General features: G+C 52.0%; 7 protein-coding genes across 7 annotated transcripts; 3 read left to right on the top strand and 4 right to left on the bottom strand.

Moving 5' to 3' along the window:
- Window positions 1-210: 210 nt before the first annotated feature.
- Window positions 211-3,289, bottom strand: BO79DRAFT_177576 (cullin family protein). The gene is made up of 4 exons (XM_025679937.1): window positions 3,141-3,289; window positions 2,616-3,002; window positions 675-2,548; window positions 211-623 (listed from the first exon to the last, which is right to left on the bottom strand). Exons 1-4 carry the CDS (start codon window positions 3,180-3,182, stop codon window positions 452-454), a joined length of 2,475 nt encoding a protein of 824 aa, XP_025537055.1. The 5' UTR covers window positions 3,183-3,289; the 3' UTR covers window positions 211-451.
- Window positions 3,290-3,559: 270 nt separating this feature from the next.
- On the top strand, window positions 3,560-4,230 carry BO79DRAFT_210361 (DNL-type zinc finger protein). Its single transcript, XM_025682787.1, has one exon. The coding sequence runs from the start codon at window positions 3,616-3,618 to the stop codon at window positions 4,189-4,191; it is 576 nt and encodes a 191-aa protein (XP_025537056.1). The 5' UTR covers window positions 3,560-3,615; the 3' UTR covers window positions 4,192-4,230.
- Window positions 4,231-4,401: 171 nt separating this feature from the next.
- On the bottom strand, window positions 4,402-12,375 carry BO79DRAFT_210362 (putative HEAT repeat protein (DRIM)). Its single transcript, XM_025682788.1, has one exon. It carries the CDS (start codon window positions 12,320-12,322, stop codon window positions 4,490-4,492), a length of 7,833 nt encoding a protein of 2,610 aa, XP_025537057.1. The 5' UTR covers window positions 12,323-12,375; the 3' UTR covers window positions 4,402-4,489.
- Window positions 12,376-12,812: 437 nt separating this feature from the next.
- Window positions 12,813-14,662, top strand: BO79DRAFT_246946 (CwfJ domain protein; the record flags this gene model as incomplete). The annotated part of the gene is made up of 2 exons (XM_025685608.1): window positions 12,813-12,826; window positions 12,878-14,662. 2 exons carry the CDS (start codon window positions 12,813-12,815, stop codon window positions 14,550-14,552), a joined length of 1,689 nt encoding a protein of 562 aa, XP_025537058.1. The 3' UTR covers window positions 14,553-14,662.
- Window positions 14,663-15,096: 434 nt separating this feature from the next.
- Window positions 15,097-16,886, bottom strand: BO79DRAFT_37252 (uncharacterized protein). The gene is made up of 2 exons (XM_025689143.1): window positions 16,489-16,886; window positions 15,097-16,429 (listed from the first exon to the last, which is right to left on the bottom strand). The coding sequence occupies exons 1-2, from the start codon at window positions 16,605-16,607 to the stop codon at window positions 15,259-15,261; spliced, it is 1,290 nt and encodes a 429-aa protein (XP_025537059.1). The 5' UTR covers window positions 16,608-16,886; the 3' UTR covers window positions 15,097-15,258.
- A 1,340-nt stretch (window positions 16,887-18,226) lies between these two features.
- Window positions 18,227-19,563, bottom strand: BO79DRAFT_210364 (resistance to Congo red protein). Its single transcript, XM_025682789.1, has 3 exons — window positions 19,298-19,563; window positions 19,056-19,169; window positions 18,227-18,990 (listed from the first exon to the last, which is right to left on the bottom strand). The coding sequence occupies exons 1-3, from the start codon at window positions 19,324-19,326 to the stop codon at window positions 18,675-18,677; spliced, it is 459 nt and encodes a 152-aa protein (XP_025537060.1). The 5' UTR covers window positions 19,327-19,563; the 3' UTR covers window positions 18,227-18,674.
- Window positions 19,430-20,404, top strand: BO79DRAFT_230634 (uncharacterized protein; the record flags this gene model as incomplete). Its single annotated transcript, XM_025684108.1, has 4 exons — window positions 19,430-19,485; window positions 19,521-19,605; window positions 19,647-19,676; window positions 20,330-20,404. The coding sequence occupies 4 exons, from the start codon at window positions 19,430-19,432 to the stop codon at window positions 20,402-20,404; spliced, it is 246 nt and encodes an 81-aa protein (XP_025537061.1).
- Between the last annotated feature and the right edge of the window lie 713 nt (window positions 20,405-21,117).

A 21,117-nucleotide genomic window follows, 5' to 3' on the forward strand; every position in this document is an offset into this window, starting at 1 on the left:
GGTTGAGGTTTTGTAGGGTGGGTTTTGGGGGAGGGGGAGGGAGGATTGCATTTGAGGCGTTGGGTGGGGGGATTATACCTTTGCATATTACATATACCTGGATTTATTTGAATCTTCTTGACCAAGGGAGTGGGTGAGTGCTACGCTTGTTTACGTTCATGAGTACTTTGAGCGCTGCACAGTCTCGGTATCAATCATCATCATTGCATCACTCATCACTGCATATCACTTCGCTCGTCCTGATGCATCACCCACCCTTGTAAACATCCGCATCAAGTTAATAAAACAACCAACATCTATGTAGGCTGAAACGCTTTCATTCCGTGTCCATACCGTGCGCCATCGCCGCTCAAGTCCAAGACCATTCATGCTCAGTACGCTCAACGCCACCGAAGAAACAAAAGGAAACAACCGTGAAAATGAATAGAAAACCAGCAGAGAGGAAGATTGGCTACGCCACGTATCCGTATGTAGGTGGATCCTCTTCCACTCGCTCGAGATACTCGCGATCAATCAAGCTCTCGATGCGCTTCTTGATCATGTTGACGTCTGGGACGAATCGTGCAGATAGCTGAGAGAGTACCTCGGTCATGAGTTGCGAGTGGATAAGTGTTTTTCGTTGTCTGTGGCATTGTTAGTGGTGGGTCGTTAGCATGTATGAGGAGAGTGCATACTTCATGATTCTGACAATGGCAGCCTCGATGCTGGCTCCGCGCTCCTGACTCATCTTCTTCTCCGTCTCCTTGCGCTGGTCCTGATTCTCCACCTTGTTGGCGCTGCCGCTGACAACGCCGATCCGGACCTTCATGAATGGACTCTGGAACTCGTTGTTGAAGACGAATTTGTCTGTGGGCTTGACGTCCTTGCTCATGGGATCTTTCTTCAGGACACGGGTCTTGGGTGCGACGGCCAAGGATTGCAAGTTTCGGATAAGATCGTGGTCAGGGATACGAGTGCGTTCTTGGATCTCGGTGTAGGTGAGAGACTCGCCCGCGGGCACATCGTTGAAAAGCAGTAGAATGATCATAGCGTAGGTAGAGACATTGAGTTCATGTCGTTGGACCTTGCCATTGGCCCGTTGGAAGGTTGCGCGGATATCGGCCGTGCCCATGCTGGCTTGCCACGACAGCTTGCGGCCATTGTGCTTGCCAAGGTAGAACTGTTCGAAGCTTTGCTTGACGCTGTCGACCTCCTTGGGAAGGATAGGGGGTAGTTGAACCTCGTCATTTCTCGCGTTGGACATAATCTCCATGGGCCACATCGTACTGGTGAGCACGTTGATGTCCAATTCAATCCGCTTTTGGTCGGGGTCGCTGGACTGTCGCATGTGTTCCTTGTAGCTCGACGTCAGATCCTCAGAGATGGTCATATCCTTGAACATAGATTCCAGGCGCTGTGTGAACTGGTTGCCCACTTCCATCTTCATTTTCGAGATCATCTGCCGCTCGGCATCCATGCTCACGGAGCGCTTCATCAGCAGACGACGAGAGAGATGTTTCTTGTAGTATGCCTCGAACATGTCCTTGTCTTTGATGTAACGCAGCAGCGTGATTCCGTTGTCCAGCAAAATGTCAATCTCGGAGTCTGTCTTGCCCTTGATGCCCTTCTTCAGATTCTCGTCGAAGAATAGGGAGAGGTATTCAGAACTGCGTGAGTCTCCACCTTGAGACAAGTTGATGAATTCCGAGAAGCTGCTGGTTATCGCGCTTTGCAGGACTTGGTCAGACTCGAATGCATTCTCCCAGATGTTGTCAAACTTCTGCTTCAGACGCAGGATATCGTCCACCCATTTGATGGCAGCCACCGTCTGCTGGTTCACCGGTTTCTCTGCTGGCTTCTTTTCACCAGGTTCGGGCTTCTTGCCTGCAGCACTGGCCGAGACTTGCGATGCAATTGCAGAGGCATTGATTTCCTTGCCCATCTCGACGATCCGCCTCTGCACGGCAGTAGTCAAAGGGGTCTTCTTGCTGTCGACTCTTGCGCTGAGCACGTAAACGCTTCGTAGATTATCGATGCGATCATTGTCCAGCATGGTTCTAACACCGGTACCCTCGAGATTGACCACCTCGGCGATGTTCTTCTTTATCAGTTCATTATCGAGGACATCCTTGATCTTCGTCTTTGAGAGTGATGACAGCGTGTCAATACACCTTTCAGTCTCTTCCGAGAGACGCTCTGTGGCGACCTTGCAAAAGGTTGCAGCATCACCGGTCTCCAGCAATCGCCGACCTTCAGCCTGGTAGAATTTCTTGCTGGCTTCCAAGAATGCCGGCTCAAAGACAGTGAGGTACAATTTCGATGATTCCTCCTCTGTAATAGTCTCGTAAAGCCCCTCCAGCATATACACGCAGTGTCTGATCAAAGGCCTGTCGATAATATGCCCAGACCGTTCCAGTTGTAGCATGAATAGCACGGTCGACTCCAATACATCGTATACGCTCGTCGTGGTGTCCGGTCGAATGGGGGCGCGAAGCACATGGTCTCGAAACAACGCCATTGATGCCACATAAATGGATGGCTTTCTGTGGTCCGTCGACATAACACGGTCCTGATGGATGAGATTATCCTTCAGTTAACGCGGATTCAGTGCAGATGAAGGAGGATGTAACACTTACCATGTACATAAGAACATCCGTGATCATCTTCATACATAGCTGATGATCCTCCCAAGCTTCCTTGAGCACTGCCAGAAATCGCTCTCCTGCATCTCGCCTCTCATTGGCTTGGTCTTGCGCATCTACCAGCTGCTTCGCCAGCAGCAGACTCGGAGAGATGGCCCCGGTCACCAACTTGTGTACTTCGGTATCTAACCATTCACGTTCCAGTTGCTGAATCCGTTCGTACAGTTCCGTTCCACGCATTCCCAGGACGATATTGTAGGATTTGCGATATATCTCCTCGAAAGACAAAGCCGAGGCATCTTTAGTATGGATCTTCTTCAGCGAGCTAGATAGCTCCGCCCAACTCGTTTCGAAATCGTTGCCTTTGCTCCCTGCCATGCCCTGATGTTCCTCTCGTTAGCATACCGATTTACTGAGCCCAATTTCGTTATCGAACGGAACTTTGCCCCGGACACAACACCACAAGCTCCGGGCCATAAGATGAACGTAAATAAGAAAAAAAAAAAAAAAAAAACCTACCCTGCGTGGAGCACGGATCTTATTCCTTGCGCGTAAAGACATATTTGCAAACGCCAGCAATTATCATCCAGCTCGACAAATGATTGACAGCTCTGATGCGCGGGGCAATCCTCGCCGCAAAGATCAGTGACGTATTCGGATGGTCAAACAATGCAGCCAGATGAACAGCTAGTTTATCGGTTAATACCTCAGGTATCCGCCAATTCAACAATCAAGAGCTTCGCCACACTCATCGAATCATCGCTTCCTTCACGGTCGAGGGGATGGCAAGAGGAAGAGGGAGAAGTAACACAGACGGCGAGACCGCGGAGGCCCGAGCTGGAACAACGAAATTCCGGCGCAAACTCCGGCTTTCCTCCGTCATTTGGACGGAGTACTTCTCTCGGATTCTTCAGTTCATCAACTCTCATCTTCATCTCCTCAAATACACCTACCAATTCCTCATCTATTCACTACTCACATACAACTATACACCATGCGCCCATTTACTGGCCTCCCCCGCGGTCTCCGCTCTCTTCAGTCCGCTTTCCCCCGCGCTACCATCACCCGCGCCTCTCAAACATCCTCCCGGCCATTCACTCAGCTCATCCATCGCCAAACACCAACACTTTCCTCTCCACGAGTCACTACACACCTCACATCCACCAGATTCAACTCCTCCTCAGCGAAACCTCTTACGGACCGCTCCGTCGACGCATCCACCGAAGCCCAGAATGAAGAACAGAACCGTCTCCGCCGCGAACAGGAGCCCGCATACCAAATCACATTCACCTGCAAGCCATGCGGAGAACGTTCCTCACACCGCATGTCTAAGCACGGATACCACCGCGGCACGGTGTTGATCAAGTGCCCGTCTTGCGATGCTCGTCATGTCATTGCCGATCATTTGAACATCTTCTTCGACAAGAAGAGCACCCTTGAGGATATCTTGGCCCGGCAGGGCGATAAGTTAACTCGTGGGTATGTGGATGGCGATATGGAGTTCTGGGATGATGGGAGTGTTAATAAAAAGGAGGGTGGAGGTGAAGGGGAGGAGGGCAAGTCGGCTTAGACTACTACACTGTTGACTCGGCTATGCATTGTATTTGGGGTTTGAAAAAGTTGATGAGCGTTTGGCGTCCTGGTTGGGGTTGATATCAATCATCATTGGAATTGGAGTATGTACACTCTGCTCTTGGGATATACATTGTACTTTTATATATGGAGGTGGAAGATGAAGTGAAGACAAAAGAATCATATGTACGATAGATAGACAGCTCATCTCAAACATGATCGATCTCCTATTCTCCCAACGCCGTGCGATTTTGGTATAAACAAACCCTGTATATCCAACATGCAACGCTATTCCACTACCAACCGCGTCTCTTGCTGCGATGCTCCGCTCCCTTCTCCTTTCTCTTTTCGCGCTTGCGGTCGTTCCGCCGTCTCTTGTCCTTCTCGTAGCGCTCCGGTTCGGTGACGGCTTCGATCCGTCGCTTGACACGTCTGTCTTCACGTCTCTCCTTGATGGAATCGTGCACTTGCGCCATGATCTGCACGTACTCGGTCGTTCCAAGCTTCTTCTGCAGGATGTCCAGGACCTCGTGGCAGTTGGAGACCAGGCCCTTGTAGGTCTCTCGGAAGACCTCGTCTGAGGAGCGAGGAGCTGGGATACTGGTATCCGTCATGTGCTGCAGAGGGAGGAGGATGACGGGCAGGGAGTCACGGATCTGTTCAACTTCGAGATGGCGGCAGAGCGAGGCAAAAAGTCCGATGGAAGCGGTCTTCGGAATCAAAGATTCAGCCCGCGTGGTAAGCAGCTCTCTGCGCAGAATGGAAGATGTCTGCTCGAAGATGTAGTGAATGGCCGTCTTCGTGGCGCCGGTTTGGCGTCCAGCCTCGTCCTCCGCCTCATCCTCGCTATCGCTAGCGTCCGAGTCAAGTTCCTTGTTACCGGTCTTGGCGAATTCAAGGCCGTTCTGAGCGCAGCATCGGCCGAGGAAAATGATGTTGCGAACCGACTGCATGGCGAGCTCCTCGCTGACTGCCGGGGTGCGAAGAGAGCGCAAACTGGCACGGATCAGCTGCAGCATGGCGTCCTTGTCAAGCGACAATCCCATGGAACCAGCCAACGGGATTGAACCATATCCATTTGCAGCATTGTTCTTGGCCAGGTCCGCAAGCCATGTGCCGACGAGATTCGCTGCGCAGGTCTTGACCCAGGCGTGAGGGTAAAACAGGCATTCACGGATAGCGGCCCAGAGCTTGGTGCGCTCCTTGGCCAGCGCGATTGCCGGTACAGACTTGCAAAGCTTGGTGTAGAGCTGAAGGGAGAAGTAAAGGGCTTGCCAGCTCTCAGTCTCCTCGGCCTTGAGGACAGGTTGCATGATGGCCAGGAGCACATCTACGACGAAGCGAGCCTCTTTGTCCTTTTCAGTGCCTTCGACTTCGAAGTAAATTCTCATAGCCTGTAGACCGGTACTGGTAAGAAGCATGTTATCCGTTTGCTCCAGCCAAGAATGAAGAGGCGTGAGCATGGCCTTCATCTGCTCCCGGTCTGCCCTAGTGTAAAGCTCTCCCAGTAGGGTACCCGCCATTTCCCTGCACTCAGGCGCGTCATCATTCGCCATCACCATGACCACCGGAAGGAAGAAGGTGCTGACAATGTCTTGCGCCAGTTCGTCGCCAGTCTTAGACAGCAGCATGTGAATTGCCTCCATGACTGATTGGCGACCGTCCTGGTGCTTGTAATCCAAGTTCTTGGCGAGGAAGCTGAGCTGTTTGGTCCAGCGATTCTTGGCTTGCGGGTATTCGATCAAGAAGTGAATGTAGGTACCACGAGCGAGGTCCCGGGCAGCACGAGTCTGGTTCGTAACCATCATGGTAGCGATGCTATCCATCAGTTCGTACACTTCAGGAACCACGAACTTCCTTGCCATAACAGCCCGGATGAAGTTGAAGGTGACACCTTGGCGGTCAGGCTCTTCGATGTCGGCGGTAACTCGTTGAAGAAGGTATGCAAGATGTCCATCTCTGAGCTTGGTGCTCTTTCTCTCACGGAGCATAGCCGAGACCAACTTCAAAGATGCCTGCGCAGCTTCCGTGTTTGTACTCGGGGCCTCCTTGATCACCTTGACTGCTTCGGTGAAATAGACGTGAGAGTTGCTGTCAAGCTCGGGGATCGGGAGCTTGATGATGGTTGACAAAAGACGGAGAGCCGAGATTTTCACTTCTTCGTGTGCCTGTACCAGCGAATCGCCAATGATGGGAATGAATCCCTTTAGATTAGCCGGCGTAAGCAGGGAGCCGAACTTGCTCAGGATTGCACGCAGAACATCAAGAGAGAAGCGTGTCAACTTGTGGATATAGGAAGAAGTAGTGCCCTTCTTCTCACCCCGCTTGGACCCGCGCAGGTCGATCTCCAGGTTCTCGGCCTGTTGAGACTTGGGGGCCTGTGCCTTGACCTGAGCCGGTGCACTGTACGTCTCCTTGACGACTTCATAACAGAAGACAAGGATATCGCGGCTTTCAACACCAGGGTTTCTCAAAAGACCAACACCAATTCTCCGCAAGAGCTCGTCGACCTTTCTCACAATGTTGGAGGTAAGCTTCTCTCGAAGAAGCGATTGAAGCGGCCGAACCAGGTTAGCCAGATTAAGCACTGTGGAGTTCTTCGCGAGAAGCTCCATGGAGTCGAAACTCTTGCTGCTCTTGACTTCCTTCATCTTACTCACGTATTCCTCGGCTTCCTTCTCCTGGCCAACTGTGCCAAACGTGTCATCCATGACAATAGCACTCAAGTCAGGCAAGCAGTAATCCAGGTCACCCTGCTGGAAATCATCTGTCGTCGCCACAAGCATCGAGTGGACTGTGAATGACAAAACGTGAAGCTGGTAACCCTTGGTGAGAGTAGTTCGAAGCTCTTTCAGGATGTAGCCGAAGTACGATGGGCCCAGCAAAAGGGCAATGTCGTTCAGGGTCTTCCGAGCAGTGTCCCGAGTCTCCTGGGTACGACTCTTGAGGATACTGCATACATCCAAGAGGACAGGTGGGAGACGGATGGACATATCGTCCTCGGGCAACAACTTGAGCAGCTTGATCGTTGTGACCGAAGCGGGTAGACGCAGACTCATCTGTGTCTCGTTCTTGTGGTGGATGAAATCTGTCAAGAAGGGGGTAAAGTTTGTGGTCAGCTCAGTAGCAACCTTGGCCACAGATGGGATAGACCGAGCAAGTGTAGAAACAGGGCTAGAGGTCTCAAGCCCATCCATTCCATCCTTGGCCGCCGCTTTGATCGTCGTATGCTGGTTCATGGCATTGGTCAAGGCATCGGCCATCTTGCCCAGGAGTCTAATGATGTTCTTCTCCATGTCGGATTTGCTCTGCATGTAACCGCGGTATCTCCGGAAGATAGCCCTGAACTGGTTCCAATCCAGCCATTCTGCAAGGGCTCCGATAGTTGTTACAGCTTCCGCGATGAGGTTATGAGTAGCCTCGTCGGCTTCCTCATCAAAGACAAAGTGCTCATTGAGGGGAATGAAGATCGTGCTGATGTTCGAAGCCTGGATGTTTCCTTTGGCCGCCTCGCTGGCAAGACGGCGAAGCGCCCGCAGACGACGATGCTGCTGAATGTGGAGAACATTGTTGAAGAAAGACGCTTCTTCATCGTCACCGACAAGCAAGACGTGCATATCCTGAACATTAGGACGCTCTGGGTTCAGCTTGACAAAGTAACCAAGGGCAGTGATGAACTCGGATCGAATGAGCTCAGACTTCTGGCGAACGCCGTTCTGCAGAGCAGGGAATAAGACGTCTGCCACCAGAGGCTCAAAAGCCTCAACATCATTGAGAACTGCCCGTTCCATGAATCGACGCAATCCAAACGAAGCGCTTGACCGAATCGAGAGTTCCTCCTCATCCTTAACCTGGTACAGCATGTTGTAGAGAAGAGGCCGCCACTGCTTGGCATTGAGCTTCTCCCACAAGTTCTCATTCACCTCCCTGAAAGCTGACAGACGGCGGTCATAGTCCACCTCGAGTCTCTTAGTAGACATGGAGTTGAGGTCCTCGCAAAGGGCAGCGACATGAACAAGCTCATCATCGCGTTTGGCGAAAGCAGTAAAGACACGGGCCAAAACTTCTCTGTTGGCATTGTCCCTGAAATAATCGAACATCGACGACACTGCTTCGAACACTTCTTGGGACAGATTAGCATCCTCCTGCGGGTTGAAGAGAGGCAAAAAATGTTCCAAAGATTTTAGCAGGCCAGACTTGGTTCTCGGAGAGACGCGGTCTGGAGGCTGACGGAGTAGATAAGTAGTGATGCTGATGAGACTAGTTGTCTCCTCCGAGGACTCAACGCACGGCGCGAGCAGAGACAGGGTCTGGACGCCAGAAATCAGGAGGGGCCGGGAAGGACCGCGCTTGAGGAGCCTGCCAAGATGAGACAAAGTGTGCTCGATATAAGGCGACAAGACCTCGGAACGAATTTCGTCGGCAGGAATATCGCTCATCTTTTCCTGCTCTTGAAGCTCCTTGCCAGTTGAGAGATTGATTAGTGGCACTAAGATCTCGTCCATGACAAAGACCTTGACTTCATCACGGGCCGAATCCACACCCAGGCAGTCCACGACCTTCTTCAGCAGAGCATCGTTGTATTGGACAAGGTAGAATGAGGACTTAGGAGCAGAGGCCCAGACATGGAACAACTTGAGGAGACCTGACACTCCCTGAGCCGTTTCGGTTGCAAAGTTCTCGAGCCTGGGGTTAATCACGTCCTCATAGATTATGCGCACGTAGGACGACCAATCCTGATCCTGAGTGTTGGAGAAGATAAGCTCCAGACAACGGATACATGTGTGTCGAATATTGCGCAAAACGGTTAACAAACGACCCTCTGGCGAATCGGCAGCGGGTGCCTGGTCCTTTTCAATCTCGCGGCATGCCCGAACGAGACAGTAAAGAACAACCTGCATAGACTTCTCTGCGTAAGGGACCATCCGGCTTTGAAGCGTCTCGAAAACGGTTTCAATCATCTTCAACAAACCAGTCTGGCGTCTAGGGCTGACAAGTTCTTGTTCGAAAGCTTGCTGATTGACCTGGTTGTCCTGGACCAAGTCAAGTTCTCCGAGTGCTCCGAAAGAAACCTGCATGAAGATCTCGAATTCCTTATCAGGCAGCTGCGACAACGTTCTGAGGACAGCCTTTCTGCGGCCGGCTTGGCCTGCCTGGCCAGAGCTTGCACCAGCCTTCGAGATCATACGACCATACAGAAGGCGGAGGAGAACAGGAACAAGCTCGACCCGGTGGGCTTCTTCGATCAAATTATCGTCACCTCCAATGCGGACGAATACAGAGAGCTCATCCTTGAAACGTGACTCATCCAAGATGTTCAGAAGATTCTCTTGGTAGGGGGTGATGCTCGCAGATTTCCAAGTGAAAAGAGCTTTGAGCGCAGATTTTTGGATCTCTGAGTTACCGTGGCACAGCAACCCCATGAGGGCCTCATGGACCTCTGGTGCCTTGTACAGCACACGAGGGTTAATGAATTTTCCAAGGAGAGCGAGGAAAGACAGCCGATCATGGAAGCCCCATGGAATATAGGAGTCAGTAGTGTCAGAATCACCACCAGTAGGAACATCTTCCTCGTCACGCAGAGCCCAAGAAAGGAACAATGGAATAACCTGGCGAGACTTCTTCTCAGCAATGTTCGGTACGGCGTTGAGAACACGCAAAGCCTGTGTCCTCGGCGATGCCGGAATGACGCCGGTGAAGGTGTGGTCCTTCTCAAATCCTTCAGCCAAAGTCGTAGCCGGACTCTCCGGGTTTTCGAAGTATTTAGAAGAAATGTCTTCAATTTTGGCTGCATTGGAGCAAGTGTAGTGTCCTCCGACATAGGACTCGGGGTCCTCCTCCTCCGCATCTGTCGTTGCGTCGCCCGACCCTCTCTCATGGAGCCACTGGAAGGCCAAGTCCGAAACTATCTTTTCGCCCTCGGGGTTTTCGCACATCGACTTCATGGCAGCAGCAGCATCGTCCCACAGAGGCGCCATCTTCTTGGACAACAAACCAAAGCAGAAATTGGGGAGCAGTCTAGCCATCCATCTGCGCGAAACGACCTGCGGGTAAGCCAGTGCAAGCTTGCGCACATGCATTGCCAGAACCCTAGCGCTCTGCAAGGTCAACGGGCTCTCCTCGATCTCGATTGCCAGAGAGACAAGTTCGGCGTCTTCTCCAGAAGCCAAGATGAGTTCACGCAAAATCCTCAAGGACAACAACCGCAGCTTGTGGGAGGGACCGCTGAGATTGGAGATTAAGACTTCCGCAAATTCTTCGACGGCTGAGCCCTTAATGTCGATATCCTTATTGCACGCTGAGATGTAGTCTAACGTGGCCTGGAGGAAGACCGGGAGGCGAGAGTATTGCGCCGCGACCTTGCTAATGCGGTCCCAGAGAGTCTTGTCGAGTTCGTTAGCAGTCATCGCAAGGTCCACATAAGTCTTGAACCCTTGGCCCAAGAAAAGCTTGGTTGTAGCGGATGTATCAGGATTCTTCTGCTTTAATACGCGAACAAGATGCCTATGAAGAGTGCTGGTCATTTCGGGTATGAGAGACGGTTCCGCTGAAAGCGACAAGGCGCTGGGGAGTTTGGCGTATGCGCTGAGTAGAGTAACTTCAGTATCATTGTGGTCAGACTTGCTGAAGGTGTCTTTGACCCGGGATTTCCAGGAAGCAGGACAAGTGATGTAGCCAGGCTTGGAGACCTCAGACGTGATGCAACCAGCCTGGTTCAGCCGGAGCAATGCCAGGCAAAGGTCGTGCTCGTGATCTTGCCATGAATTATTGACAAACTTTTGGAAATAAGGAAGGACAACACTGTGGAATCTTTCCGGTCCCCATTCCGAAAATGTGGCACAGAAACCGAGGAAGTGCGTCGAAAGTTCGTCCTTGCTCACAGCGTCCATTATCGAGCGCATGAATGGCAGCATCTCATCCATAGGAGAAACTTGTAGCGCATAGGCGACTGCGGTAAGAAGCTGTGGGGTGGCTTCGGCGTATGCACTAGACGCACCTGCAGCGTTCTGGAGCAAAAGGAGCAATGTCTGATGAACGGGCTTCCAGTTCTTGACCCTGGTTCCCTTGCGAGTAGCAATACACAGGAAAATCAGCCGGCAGCATGCAGTGGCGTGCTGCTTGTCTCCTTTGCGGCAGTTCTTTTCGATATGCGTTTTGATGAGATCGAGAATCGGCTCGAATGTGTCGGGTGTAGTGCAATGGATGATGTTGATCACGACTCCGCTAGCAACGTCCAGTCCCAAACTGCTTCGTAAATCGTCGCCGGTCGAGATATGGCCCAAGATACAGCTGAGAATGTCGGCTCCGTTGGAGTGAATGCCGTACTTGACACCCTTGATGGCGTCGGCAAACATCGCCATGAGACCCTCCTTGTACATCTCCACGTTGTTTCCGTCTTCGGCAGCCTGGCGTAGGTCATCGAGTAGAAAGGACACGGCGCGCTGGAGGGGAGTTGCATTCTTGTAATAGACAAGGCCGGCCTTGCGAATAAGGAAGGACATGGACTCGGCGGCGAAGCGGGCAACAAACGACTTTTGGCGCTCTTTTCCGAGGTACGGCGTCATGATACCAAGAAGCTGTCTAAGATCGGGCACCAAAAGCCGGGAAAGGAACTTGAAGATCCAGGCCAAACAGCTGAAGGACCACTCGACGACCTCGACATCGGAATGGCTTGCGGCAACGGACGCCACCAGAGTGACCGCCGTCGCGAAATGCTTCTCGAACCTGACGCCCAAATCCCTTGCGAACTGGGCCATAAGACCCAGCAGCGGCTCCATCGACAAACTGTCCCTCTTCTCAATGAATTCCACCAGCAGGCTCATTATCTTGTCCTCATGGTACAGAATCTGGGCCAAACTCTCGCACAGCGGATTCACCTTACGGACAAAGTGGACGAAATTATCCGACAAATTCAACTCGACCCAGTGCTCGAAGGCCGACCGGAAGTAGGACGAGGTCTCATCGGCTTCTTCCCCAAAGCTGGGTCGGCGCACACGATGGATAGGGTCGATCTTCAACTTTGCGACACGCTGGGAAAACGGCTCGAATCGATGCGACTTGGTCGTCTCTGTGCCACCCTTCACACGCTTCACGGGCTTAGCCCGCGAAGACGACGACGCTGCGACCATCTTGTAATATGATGGCGACGACACGAGCAGCGTCGTTACAATAATTAGTCAAAAGTCAAGGGGTGGATATCTCCAACTTTCCTCTCTGCCTGTGTACTAGTATAGACAAAAAAATTCATCGGGGCCGCGGCAACCTTGTTCCGGTGCGGAGATTAGCTCACCGCCCGGCCTTATGCAGCGTCTGTGCTAGCCACATCAGGTTAGGTACGCATCACGTGTCATGCATGTGGCCCAAGCTCCTCGAATCCATTTTTGGCGATTTCGGCATAACTCGAATATTCCTCGTTCAATAGCATCAGTTGGTGGAGCAAACGCGCATTGGCATACATCTTTGGATCTCTTGAGACTTCTATAAGGGGGTCCTCTACCATATATTGACCCTGACATATACGAGTTGCAGCGACAGACACAATTCGAACATCTCACCCTAATATGTTAAAGCTGCTTCTTGCATCATAGTACTCGTCTCCGTGATATTCCCTTCTCCAACATGGCGTCGAAGATGTAAGTCCACTTCAACTCACTCTTCGGAGCACTTTACTAACTCCCTCCCAGCGTCGTCATCGGAGACGTCAACTGCGAGCTGCAAGACGTCTTCACCAAGCTCTCCAAGCTGCATATCAAGCAGAACTTCTCCTTCGCCATTATCGTCGGCGACCTCTTCGGCGACTGCTCCACAGAGCATGAACTCGAGCAGATCAGCGCCCTGCTCCAAGGCAACATCGTCGTGCCTCTCCCCACCTACTTCACCCTGGGCAGTCGTACTCTCCCCACGCGCATCATCGAGGCCATCGAATCCAAGGACGAAGTCTGCCCTAACCTCTACTTCCTGGGCCGCCGCGGCACCCTCAAGACCTCCGAAGGCGTGCGCCTCGTCTCCCTAGGAGGCACTCTGGACCCCGAGTCCAAATCCTCCGACAAATACCACCCCTCCTACACCGAATCTGACGCCCGCGCCCTCTACGGCGCCCACCAAGCCGACATCCTCATCACCCACCAATGGCCCAAGGACATCCGCACCGGCTCCAAAGCCCCCTTCCCCGACACCACCGACACCCCCCCAACAGAAGTCCAATGCATCGCCGACCTCTGCTCAACCCTCAAACCACGCTACCACCTCTCCTCCTCCAGCGCCTTCTTCTGGGAACGCGAACCCTTCTTCCACCTCCCCACTGCCGACACCGACAACCCGGACGCCAAACCCCTCACCCGCTTCATCAGTCTGGCCGCCTACAGCAAAACCACCAAAACCAAATGGATGTACGCCTTCACCCTCGACCCCAAAGCGCCCCCAGCCCTCACCATCCCAACGGGCACAACCGCACCCCCCTTCGCCCCCATCCCCACCAAACGCAAACCCCTCCAATCCCAACGCGACTCCTACCACCGCTTCGCCGTCGACGACGACGACAACCGTCCCCGCAAGCGACGCGCTCGCGCGCCCCCTCCAGGCCCAGACCAATGCTTCTTCTGCCTCTCCAACCCCAACATCGCAACCCACCTCATCACCTCCATCGGCGACGAAGCCTACCTCACCACCGCAAAGGGCCCCCTCCCCACCTCCAAAACCTTCGCCTCTTCCTCTCTCAACTTCCCCTCCCACATGCTCATCATCCCCTTCTCCCACTCCTCCACCCTCTCCAGCATCTCAGACCCCACCTCCAGACAATCCACCTACGCCGAAATGCACCGCTACCGCTCCGCCCTGCACTCCATGCTACGCCACCGCGCAAACAACGCCCTCGGCGCAGTCACCTGGGAAGTCTCTCGCGGAAACGGTATCCACATCCACTGGCAATTCCTCCCTGTGCCTGCTGATCTCGTGCACCGGGGTCTCGTCGACGCCGCATTCAAAGTCGAGGCCGAGAATCTGAAGTATCCGAGATTCGAATCTCCATCTCAACCTAATGATGGTGATGAGAGCGCTGAACCGGGTGACTTCTTCCGCGTGTGGATCTGGGAGCCCCCGCAGGCTGCTGCTGAAGCTGAGGCTGAGGCTGGGAAGGATGGTGAGAAGGGTGGTGATAAAGGTAAGGAGAAAACGCTCCTCCTGCCACTCAGTCCGGACTTCCGGTTCGATTTGCAATTCGGACGCAGAGTCATGGCGAAGTTGATGGGGTTGGAGAAGCGCATTAATTGGAAGGATGATGTGCAGTCTGTGCAGGAGGAGGAAGCGGATGCGGAGGCGTTTAAGGAGGCGTTTAAGGAGTGGGATTTTACGTTGGAGTAGATACTACTATTTCAATTCTCTAGGATATATACTACTGGAATTTGGCACTCGGGTGAGTGACTTGGATTTTGTGTGGTGTTATGTACTAATATATCAATGGATATCTTGCTGAGATTTGAGCTTGGTTTCATATACTTACTATTGAAAATTGCTCCATATTACTTATTATGGTTAAGGAATATTGACTGCATATAAGTTTGAGTACTACCGAATCAACGGTTTTGTATTTTCTCAAAAATCACTCTAATAAAGCCACTGGGATAACCCTATCCAGGCATGACAGGTGCCGTTCGTTATACTATCTATCATTTGATTCAAACATACATCATGCAAAAAGGGTTCAGTTTGGTTGGGTCATAGCGGGCCGGAGATACGAAGGGTAGAAACTGTATGTACAAGCGGGATAAAGAGGAAAGGGTACTAGCCACCAGGACACCTGGTGACGAAGCGAGAGGGGCTCTAGAAAAGAAGAGATGCCGAATAAAGGCATCACGGATCTAGCCAATAGATTTGGCTGTTGCGATGTGGCTTGGAGCGGTATGCTTGGACTTGCAGGCGTGTTTAAAAGCCTGCTTTGACGCGTGAGTGTCAATATGTCCATCACGCTGCTCCCATGGATGGGCATTCCAAGCACATGCAGGAGAGTCAGCATCGGTCACGAGACCAATGGCTGGAAGTATTGTGGTTACTGAGAGTCGAAGGTGACTTAAAAGTTGGTAGGCCTGCGTCCGCTCTGCAAAAGACTCGGGGGCCGGCCCGGTTCATTGGCTTCGCGAGGCGCAGGGGTCGTAGAGAACGGAGGAGGGGGCGACGTGGGAGTCGCTGGGGACATGTTGCGGTATGGCGGTGCCTGGAAGCCGGGGGAAGGCTGGCGGTATGGGACCGGACGAGGCGCATTCATGGCCGAGTGGAGCGTCGGAGCTGGAGAGAAGGTCCTGTTAATCGGCATCGGCTGTCCGTACGTGCCGGTATCCGGAGGCATCTGATGCTGCGGCATGTAGTGCGGGTGCGCAGGCTCTGGGGGCATATAGTTCGGGTGCATGCCGTCCATGGGCATCTGGTATGGCTGCATGCCATCCATAGGTGCATGATGAGGCTGAGTCGCGTCCATAGGCATATACTGCGGTTGCGTGGTATAGGTGGGAGCCGGTGACATGTTATGGAAGCGGTCCTCGTGAGGATACTCGCTGTAAGGCTGGTGCTCATATGGAGAAACGGGTGGAGGCGACCGGGGGCCGGGCGCATGATAGCCATATGCGTCCGGTTCATCATATCCGTCGTATCCTCGAGGCTCAGCATGGTATGCGCCTGGCGCAGCAGGCGTTCCGGTCCTCAATGGTGCAGCAGGCGTTCCGGTTCTCAACGGCGGAGGCCCCCCGTAGCCTCCCGTAACAGACCGGGCTCCAGAGGGCATGCGACGAGGCTCCTGGTTCGCATTGCTCAGAGGCTTCATCTCGAGTGATTCCGCGTGGGGGTTCTCATCCTCGACCTTCTTTGTCACGGCACTTTCCCAAGTAGGCATGGCGGGCAACGCATCCTCGTCAAACTTTCCGTTCGCAGGACTCGACGGTGTATCGAATCGTGCAACCTCTGCTCCACGGTACACGGGCGGTGCCTGTGGTTGGTAGGGTGTCTGATAGGCGTTGTTCATAGGTGCTGGCATGGTCGGCATGGCAGGCATGGGGGGCGGTTGATCATATTGGTCGTCCAAGTACTTTTGCTTGTTCCTCTTTCTCTTGAAACCCGGACAGCACTTGAAGCAACATCCACAACAGCATTTGCAACATTGCACACCACAGCACAGGCAATTGATCACGCAGGCGATGACGGAGAGGACAATCAGCGCGGCGATAATGATAGCGACGATGACAGGCCACCTAGGTAGTAGTCTGAGTTAGAAGGCATCCAACAAGCAGCAATTGAAACAGGAACTCACTTGCAGTAAGCCTTGGACATGCACTTGTCCCAACTAGTGAACGTACTGGCGTCGGACTTGAGATCGCTCACGACATCCCTCGCCCACAAGGGGACGGAAGCCTTATCCACCGGACTCATTATCCTGGCAAGACGTGCGCGATCCACCAGGAAATCCTTCGAGTCCCACAGCCGACCAAAGACGGTATAGAGCGTGTTCCTGACACACGGCGGGCGTATTCATGCAACAAAAGCACGGTATGAGATAAGCGACTGTGCACCAAGGGATAATTTCTTTCAATCCGGTTTTCGAAGTAAGTTGGTTTAATGAACGGTTAGCAGAGACACATCTGGCTTTGCCTTCTGACACTGATTCGGTATCGTAATGAGTGGCTCAAATTGCGGCGTTGCGCGACAGTCGCACCGAGGGAAGGGAGGGAGAGGAGAGCGCGCAAGTGCTCAACCAGGCGATCGGAATTGATTCAAGGAGAGACACAAGAAATAGTGATAATCTATTCTTGTAAAAAGGAGAGACTTCCTCCAAAACAGGGAGGATGAAAGAGAGAGATCCGAATCGTCAGATGAAGATGGACGAAAGAAAAGCAATGAATGTGGAAATTAATGATGGTGGTGGTGGTGGTGGTAGTGCGGACCGCGAAACAGTGCGCCGCCACAGCCTCCCAGGGGAATTGGGATAGATTTATCGGATCATGTGCAGATCGCCAGGGAATCTGCAAGGCGGACACAATAACTCGCCAGATGCGATACCTCCTCGAACCACCAGCAAAGGAAAGACTCTGGTCGTGAGGGATGAAAAAGTTCGTCCCCGAGGCCGAAAGAAGGGAAGGGATATGGGGGAGGGAAGGGCGACCGAAAGAAGGCAAACAAGAAGAAAACGAGGGATGCAACAAACAGCGGGTTTAATTTGATTTAAATTCGGCTGGGGAGGAGAAGAACAGGCACTTCAACTCAGGAACAGGAGATCAGCGCGCATTGCGGAGAGCCACTCACTGACTTTAGTTTTTGCTGTCCGCCCATCGCAATTGAATTCAGGCGAGCGACTGTATTTACACTGCTATACACATAGAATCTCACCACTGGGTCGGGTGTAATACCAGTGTCTGACCGGGTCAGGGAGGGTTAATCTGTCTCGAACCCAGCTAACCAGCAGATGAAACCGCCCGTTTCCTGCCTCGCCGGACCCTCTCCACTGCTGTCGATCTCTCCCATCGCATGGCCTTTTCCTCTTACTCTTCTGCTGTTCCAGCATGCTGCCCATTCTTATTGGCAGTCGCGGTGCCCACCCCAGCATGGTGGTATACATGGGTGCGTTTCTTGGGACAGACACTCAGCCTCCCGAAGTTCTACACAATCCACTGTATTTCGATTCGTCTTTTGAGGTCCCTGTTTAGATATTCTCCGAATAATACGAGAGATGTAATATCACTTATCTACGAAGTACTATCTGCTACTCTGCGACTTATCAGTTACTTGAACGCCGCCAAGGGAAGGGGTATCCCAACAGGTCGTCCAGGGGGGAAGGACAATCACTGATCGCTTCCCACTTCCCCGTTCGCCCTTCCACAGACTAGTTTCGATTAGGCGCGGATTCGACCCAACGAACAGGATACGAAGTTCGCACAGAACAGGCAGATATCGGCAGCCCTCGCTTTTGACAGACGGGTCCACCGTTGGATGACAAAACATCATCCTTCGGAACGGTTCCTTCTTCCATAACATTAACATTGTACTTGGTAGTAGTAAGCTATTCACGTTTGGTTGGTGTCGGCTGCCTTCACCTCATATATCACACAGCCGAGGACAATAATCGCAGTGGAAGAAACAAATGTAAGAACAAAAGAGAGAAAAGGGAGAAAATCTAAAACGATAAAAAAAAATGCTGGCGCCATAGTCATAGAGCATAGAAAACACTACCCCGATAAGTCATTATGATACGAGTACCATGGAGTCTTAATAAATAGGCACAAAGAAACTCATAAACCCGTCACACGTTGGCCGCTGGTATCCCTCCTAGCACAGAACGCTATGAGACGCAGAGAGCGGACATATCCCAATAATTGATCATCGAATAGACGCCTGGGTAATTACATAATAGTCGATCGCAAGGAACCCCCTTGGATCGGGTATCTGGAGACAGAGAGGAGGAGGAAGAGAGAGAAGTCGTTTCACGGAATACTGGTCGGAGCGTTACACCTTGGAAGCCCCCTCGGGAGGAGGACCCGGTGGTGGCTGGTACACCCGTTCGCCACCGTGGTATGCGTTCGGCGGTTGTTGTAGCTCGATTCCCGTCTGCTGGCCTCCAAAGTAACCATAAGCTTGCGGTTGAGGAGTGTATTGGGGCGGCGGTTGTTGTTGGTAGTAAGGGTCTGCGTAGTATGGTCGTTGACCTTGTTGCTGTGCTTGTTGCTGAGACTGTTGGAAGGTCGGAGGAGGGCCGGCAAGCCATGCAGTGCCGGGGTGAGGTCGGAGCCCTTGTCTGCGCCGACGGCGGGCGTTGTAGCATCTACCGAACTTGTTAGTCTCCAATCACAGTGGCAGGATCCTGGACCAGGCAGATGAGATGCATACGCAAAGAGAAAGAAAATGATTAGCGCCACAGCGACAATGACTGCGAACGCGATCCAACGACCCCAATCATACCAAGTGCTGCCATCGCACACTTCGCCATTGACGGTGGGATAGCTAGAAAGAGACGGTCAGCCACCCGAACTAATGTACAACAACAGCACTAAAGGCCATTCATGATTGAAGCAGCCCAGAAAGCGCTCCAACCAGGGATGATCAGGCAGATAAGCCAGTCATAAACATACCAGTCTCGACGTCGAAGTAGAACACCCATGGTGGCTGCACCTCTTGTATCGGAGGCCTGGGAGGCGCGGAAGATGACGTCGATCAGGCCGGTACAGGGAACGGTAAGTCTAGAGCGAAGTGGAAAAGAAAGTATGCGGCGGCAGGTCAATATAGACAAAACCGGTGGGAGGAGAATCGCAAAGTTTCAGTAACTCCTTCAGGGCGAGGAAGGGATTCAGACAGGAGTAAGGTAGGGGGGGAAAGGGAAGAAGCAGTGAAGTTCTTCTGGGCGTCTGAAGGCAGCAGCAAAGCGAAAGGAACTGCACGGGTAAGTTATTATGGGGACTGGCCGGCGATTGGGTAAGGTAGGGCTGGAAAAGCCGGTGCCAGTGTGGCTCAGTGGCTGGGCAAACACCCCGGGAACGATGAATAAACTTCTACTTGTTGTTGGTGAGGTGATCGGAAGGAAGGGGAGTTGAAAAAGAAATAATTTATTAATTATGAATAATAGTGAATTTGAGGGGGAAAAAAATTAATTTCTTTGACTAGTCTTATTCTTGAATTTTCAAACATGAATGATGGTGGCCTAATACTTAGTTTTAGTTGGACTAGACAGATCCAACCATTTCCGTTGAAGAATCTTTAAGCAGACTAGACTCCGTAGTAGTAAGTCATTCCCAAAAGTCAACTTTCGGCAGTGTTTGACGTAGTAAGTAGTATTCTTTGCCCTTCCCACCCCCACAGCTGGCAAAGTGTCGTACGTAGTCCATTTCCAAGTAGCCACTCGACACATCAAATGGTAGCAGTGAACCAGACTTTCTACATAGTAATAGAACTAGAGAGGGGAATAAAAGTTTAATAATAATAAAAAATACCTAACTTAGTTTGTTTGTTCCCGAATTCCGACGGTGAATAATGATATGTAAATGAATGGTTCATGAATCATTTAGATCTACATACCGCGTTCATCCACCGTTCCTGCCCTGACGAGACCTCTTTTCTCCATAATCCATATTGATTGACACGACTTTAACCAGCCACTAAACTAAGAGTGTCAAAAAGCGCGAGGATATCTAAGACCTCGGATCGCATTCGGTGGAGCCTGTGACTGCAACCACCGGCACTAGACTAGTCAATTATCCTATCCACCCACTACTGTCTCTCCAAAATTCGGGTGCCTGTTCTCAACTTGCCAATTATTCAACCTCCTCCTCCCATCGCGTGCCTCTTTCATCCACTCATCCATCTCTTTTGAGTTGGGACCACTCTTAACCACGTCTTGTCGTGTCTTTTCTCCTCACTTTTTCCGAAAAGTCAAGTCAACCAAGACATAATCACGGTGTGCTTGTTTAATCTTGGGTCCGCTACCAGAGCACCTATTAGTATCATTGTTGAACGGTCGGCAGATATTCAGTGCCTCGGCACGATGCAAACCATGCTCACTCACCAAAGACTCACGTCACAGCCACGAGTTTTACGAACAACACCACCACCACCACCACCACCAGCATAACCATCGTCATCATCATCCGCTTGACCGCTTGTACTTTGCAGTTAACATGCAATAGATCAGTAACTAACTAATATTTGCTGTACCGATTACCTGGCCTCGATCTCGATCCTCATATTGCATTATTGTTTTGCCTAGAGGCAAAAGTAGTAACCGGAAGAGATTCTATCCAGTCTCATGTCTCTCGGAGCACTCCGCCGCGTATCCGGATTGCCTTTTCCGGCATTTATTTGAGATTTCCTTGTCAATACTCCCTCATCTCACGTAAAAGAGGTACAGTAAGCCATGTCATACCTACTTTCTTGCTTACTCTGTTGCTGCAATCATACT

This window comes from Aspergillus costaricaensis (genome assembly GCF_003184835.1).
Source record: "Aspergillus costaricaensis CBS 115574 unplaced genomic scaffold BO79scaffold_26, whole genome shotgun sequence".
In the NCBI taxonomy this organism is placed as follows: Eukaryota; Fungi; Ascomycota; class Eurotiomycetes; order Eurotiales; family Aspergillaceae; genus Aspergillus; species Aspergillus costaricensis.

Bases quoted from the DNA above. Each gene is read 5' to 3' on its own strand.
- BO79DRAFT_177576 (XM_025679937.1), bottom strand. From the start codon at position 3,182: ATGTCTTTACGCGCAAGGAATAAGATCCGTGCTCCACGCAGG. The intron at 2,549-2,615 runs GTAAGTGTTACA...CTCATCCATCAG, and splicing joins CGGATGTTCTTATGTACATG to GACCGTGTTATGTCGACGGA. The intron at 624-674 runs GTATGCACTCTC...ACAATGCCACAG, and splicing joins GCCATTGTCAGAATCATGAA to ACAACGAAAAACACTTATCC.
- BO79DRAFT_210362 (XM_025682788.1), bottom strand. From the start codon at position 12,322: ATGGTCGCAGCGTCGTCGTCTTCGCGGGCTAAGCCCGTGAAGCGTGTG.
- BO79DRAFT_210361 (XM_025682787.1), top strand. From the start codon at position 3,616: ATGCGCCCATTTACTGGCCTCCCCCGCGGTCTCCGCTCTCTTCAGTCC.
- BO79DRAFT_37252 (XM_025689143.1), bottom strand. From the start codon at position 16,607: ATGAGTCCGGTGGATAAGGCTTCCGTCCCCTTGTGGGCGAGGGATGTC. The intron at 16,430-16,488 runs GTGAGTTCCTGT...ACTACTACCTAG, and splicing joins ATGTCCAAGGCTTACTGCAA to GTGGCCTGTCATCGTCGCTA.
- BO79DRAFT_210364 (XM_025682789.1), bottom strand. From the start codon at position 19,326: ATGGGTGTTCTACTTCGACGTCGAGACTG. The intron at 19,170-19,297 runs GTATGTTTATGA...GTCTCTTTCTAG, and splicing joins CTACTTCGACGTCGAGACTG to CTATCCCACCGTCAATGGCG. The intron at 18,991-19,055 runs GTATGCATCTCA...CAAGTTCGGTAG, and splicing joins ATCATTTTCTTTCTCTTTGC to ATGCTACAACGCCCGCCGTC.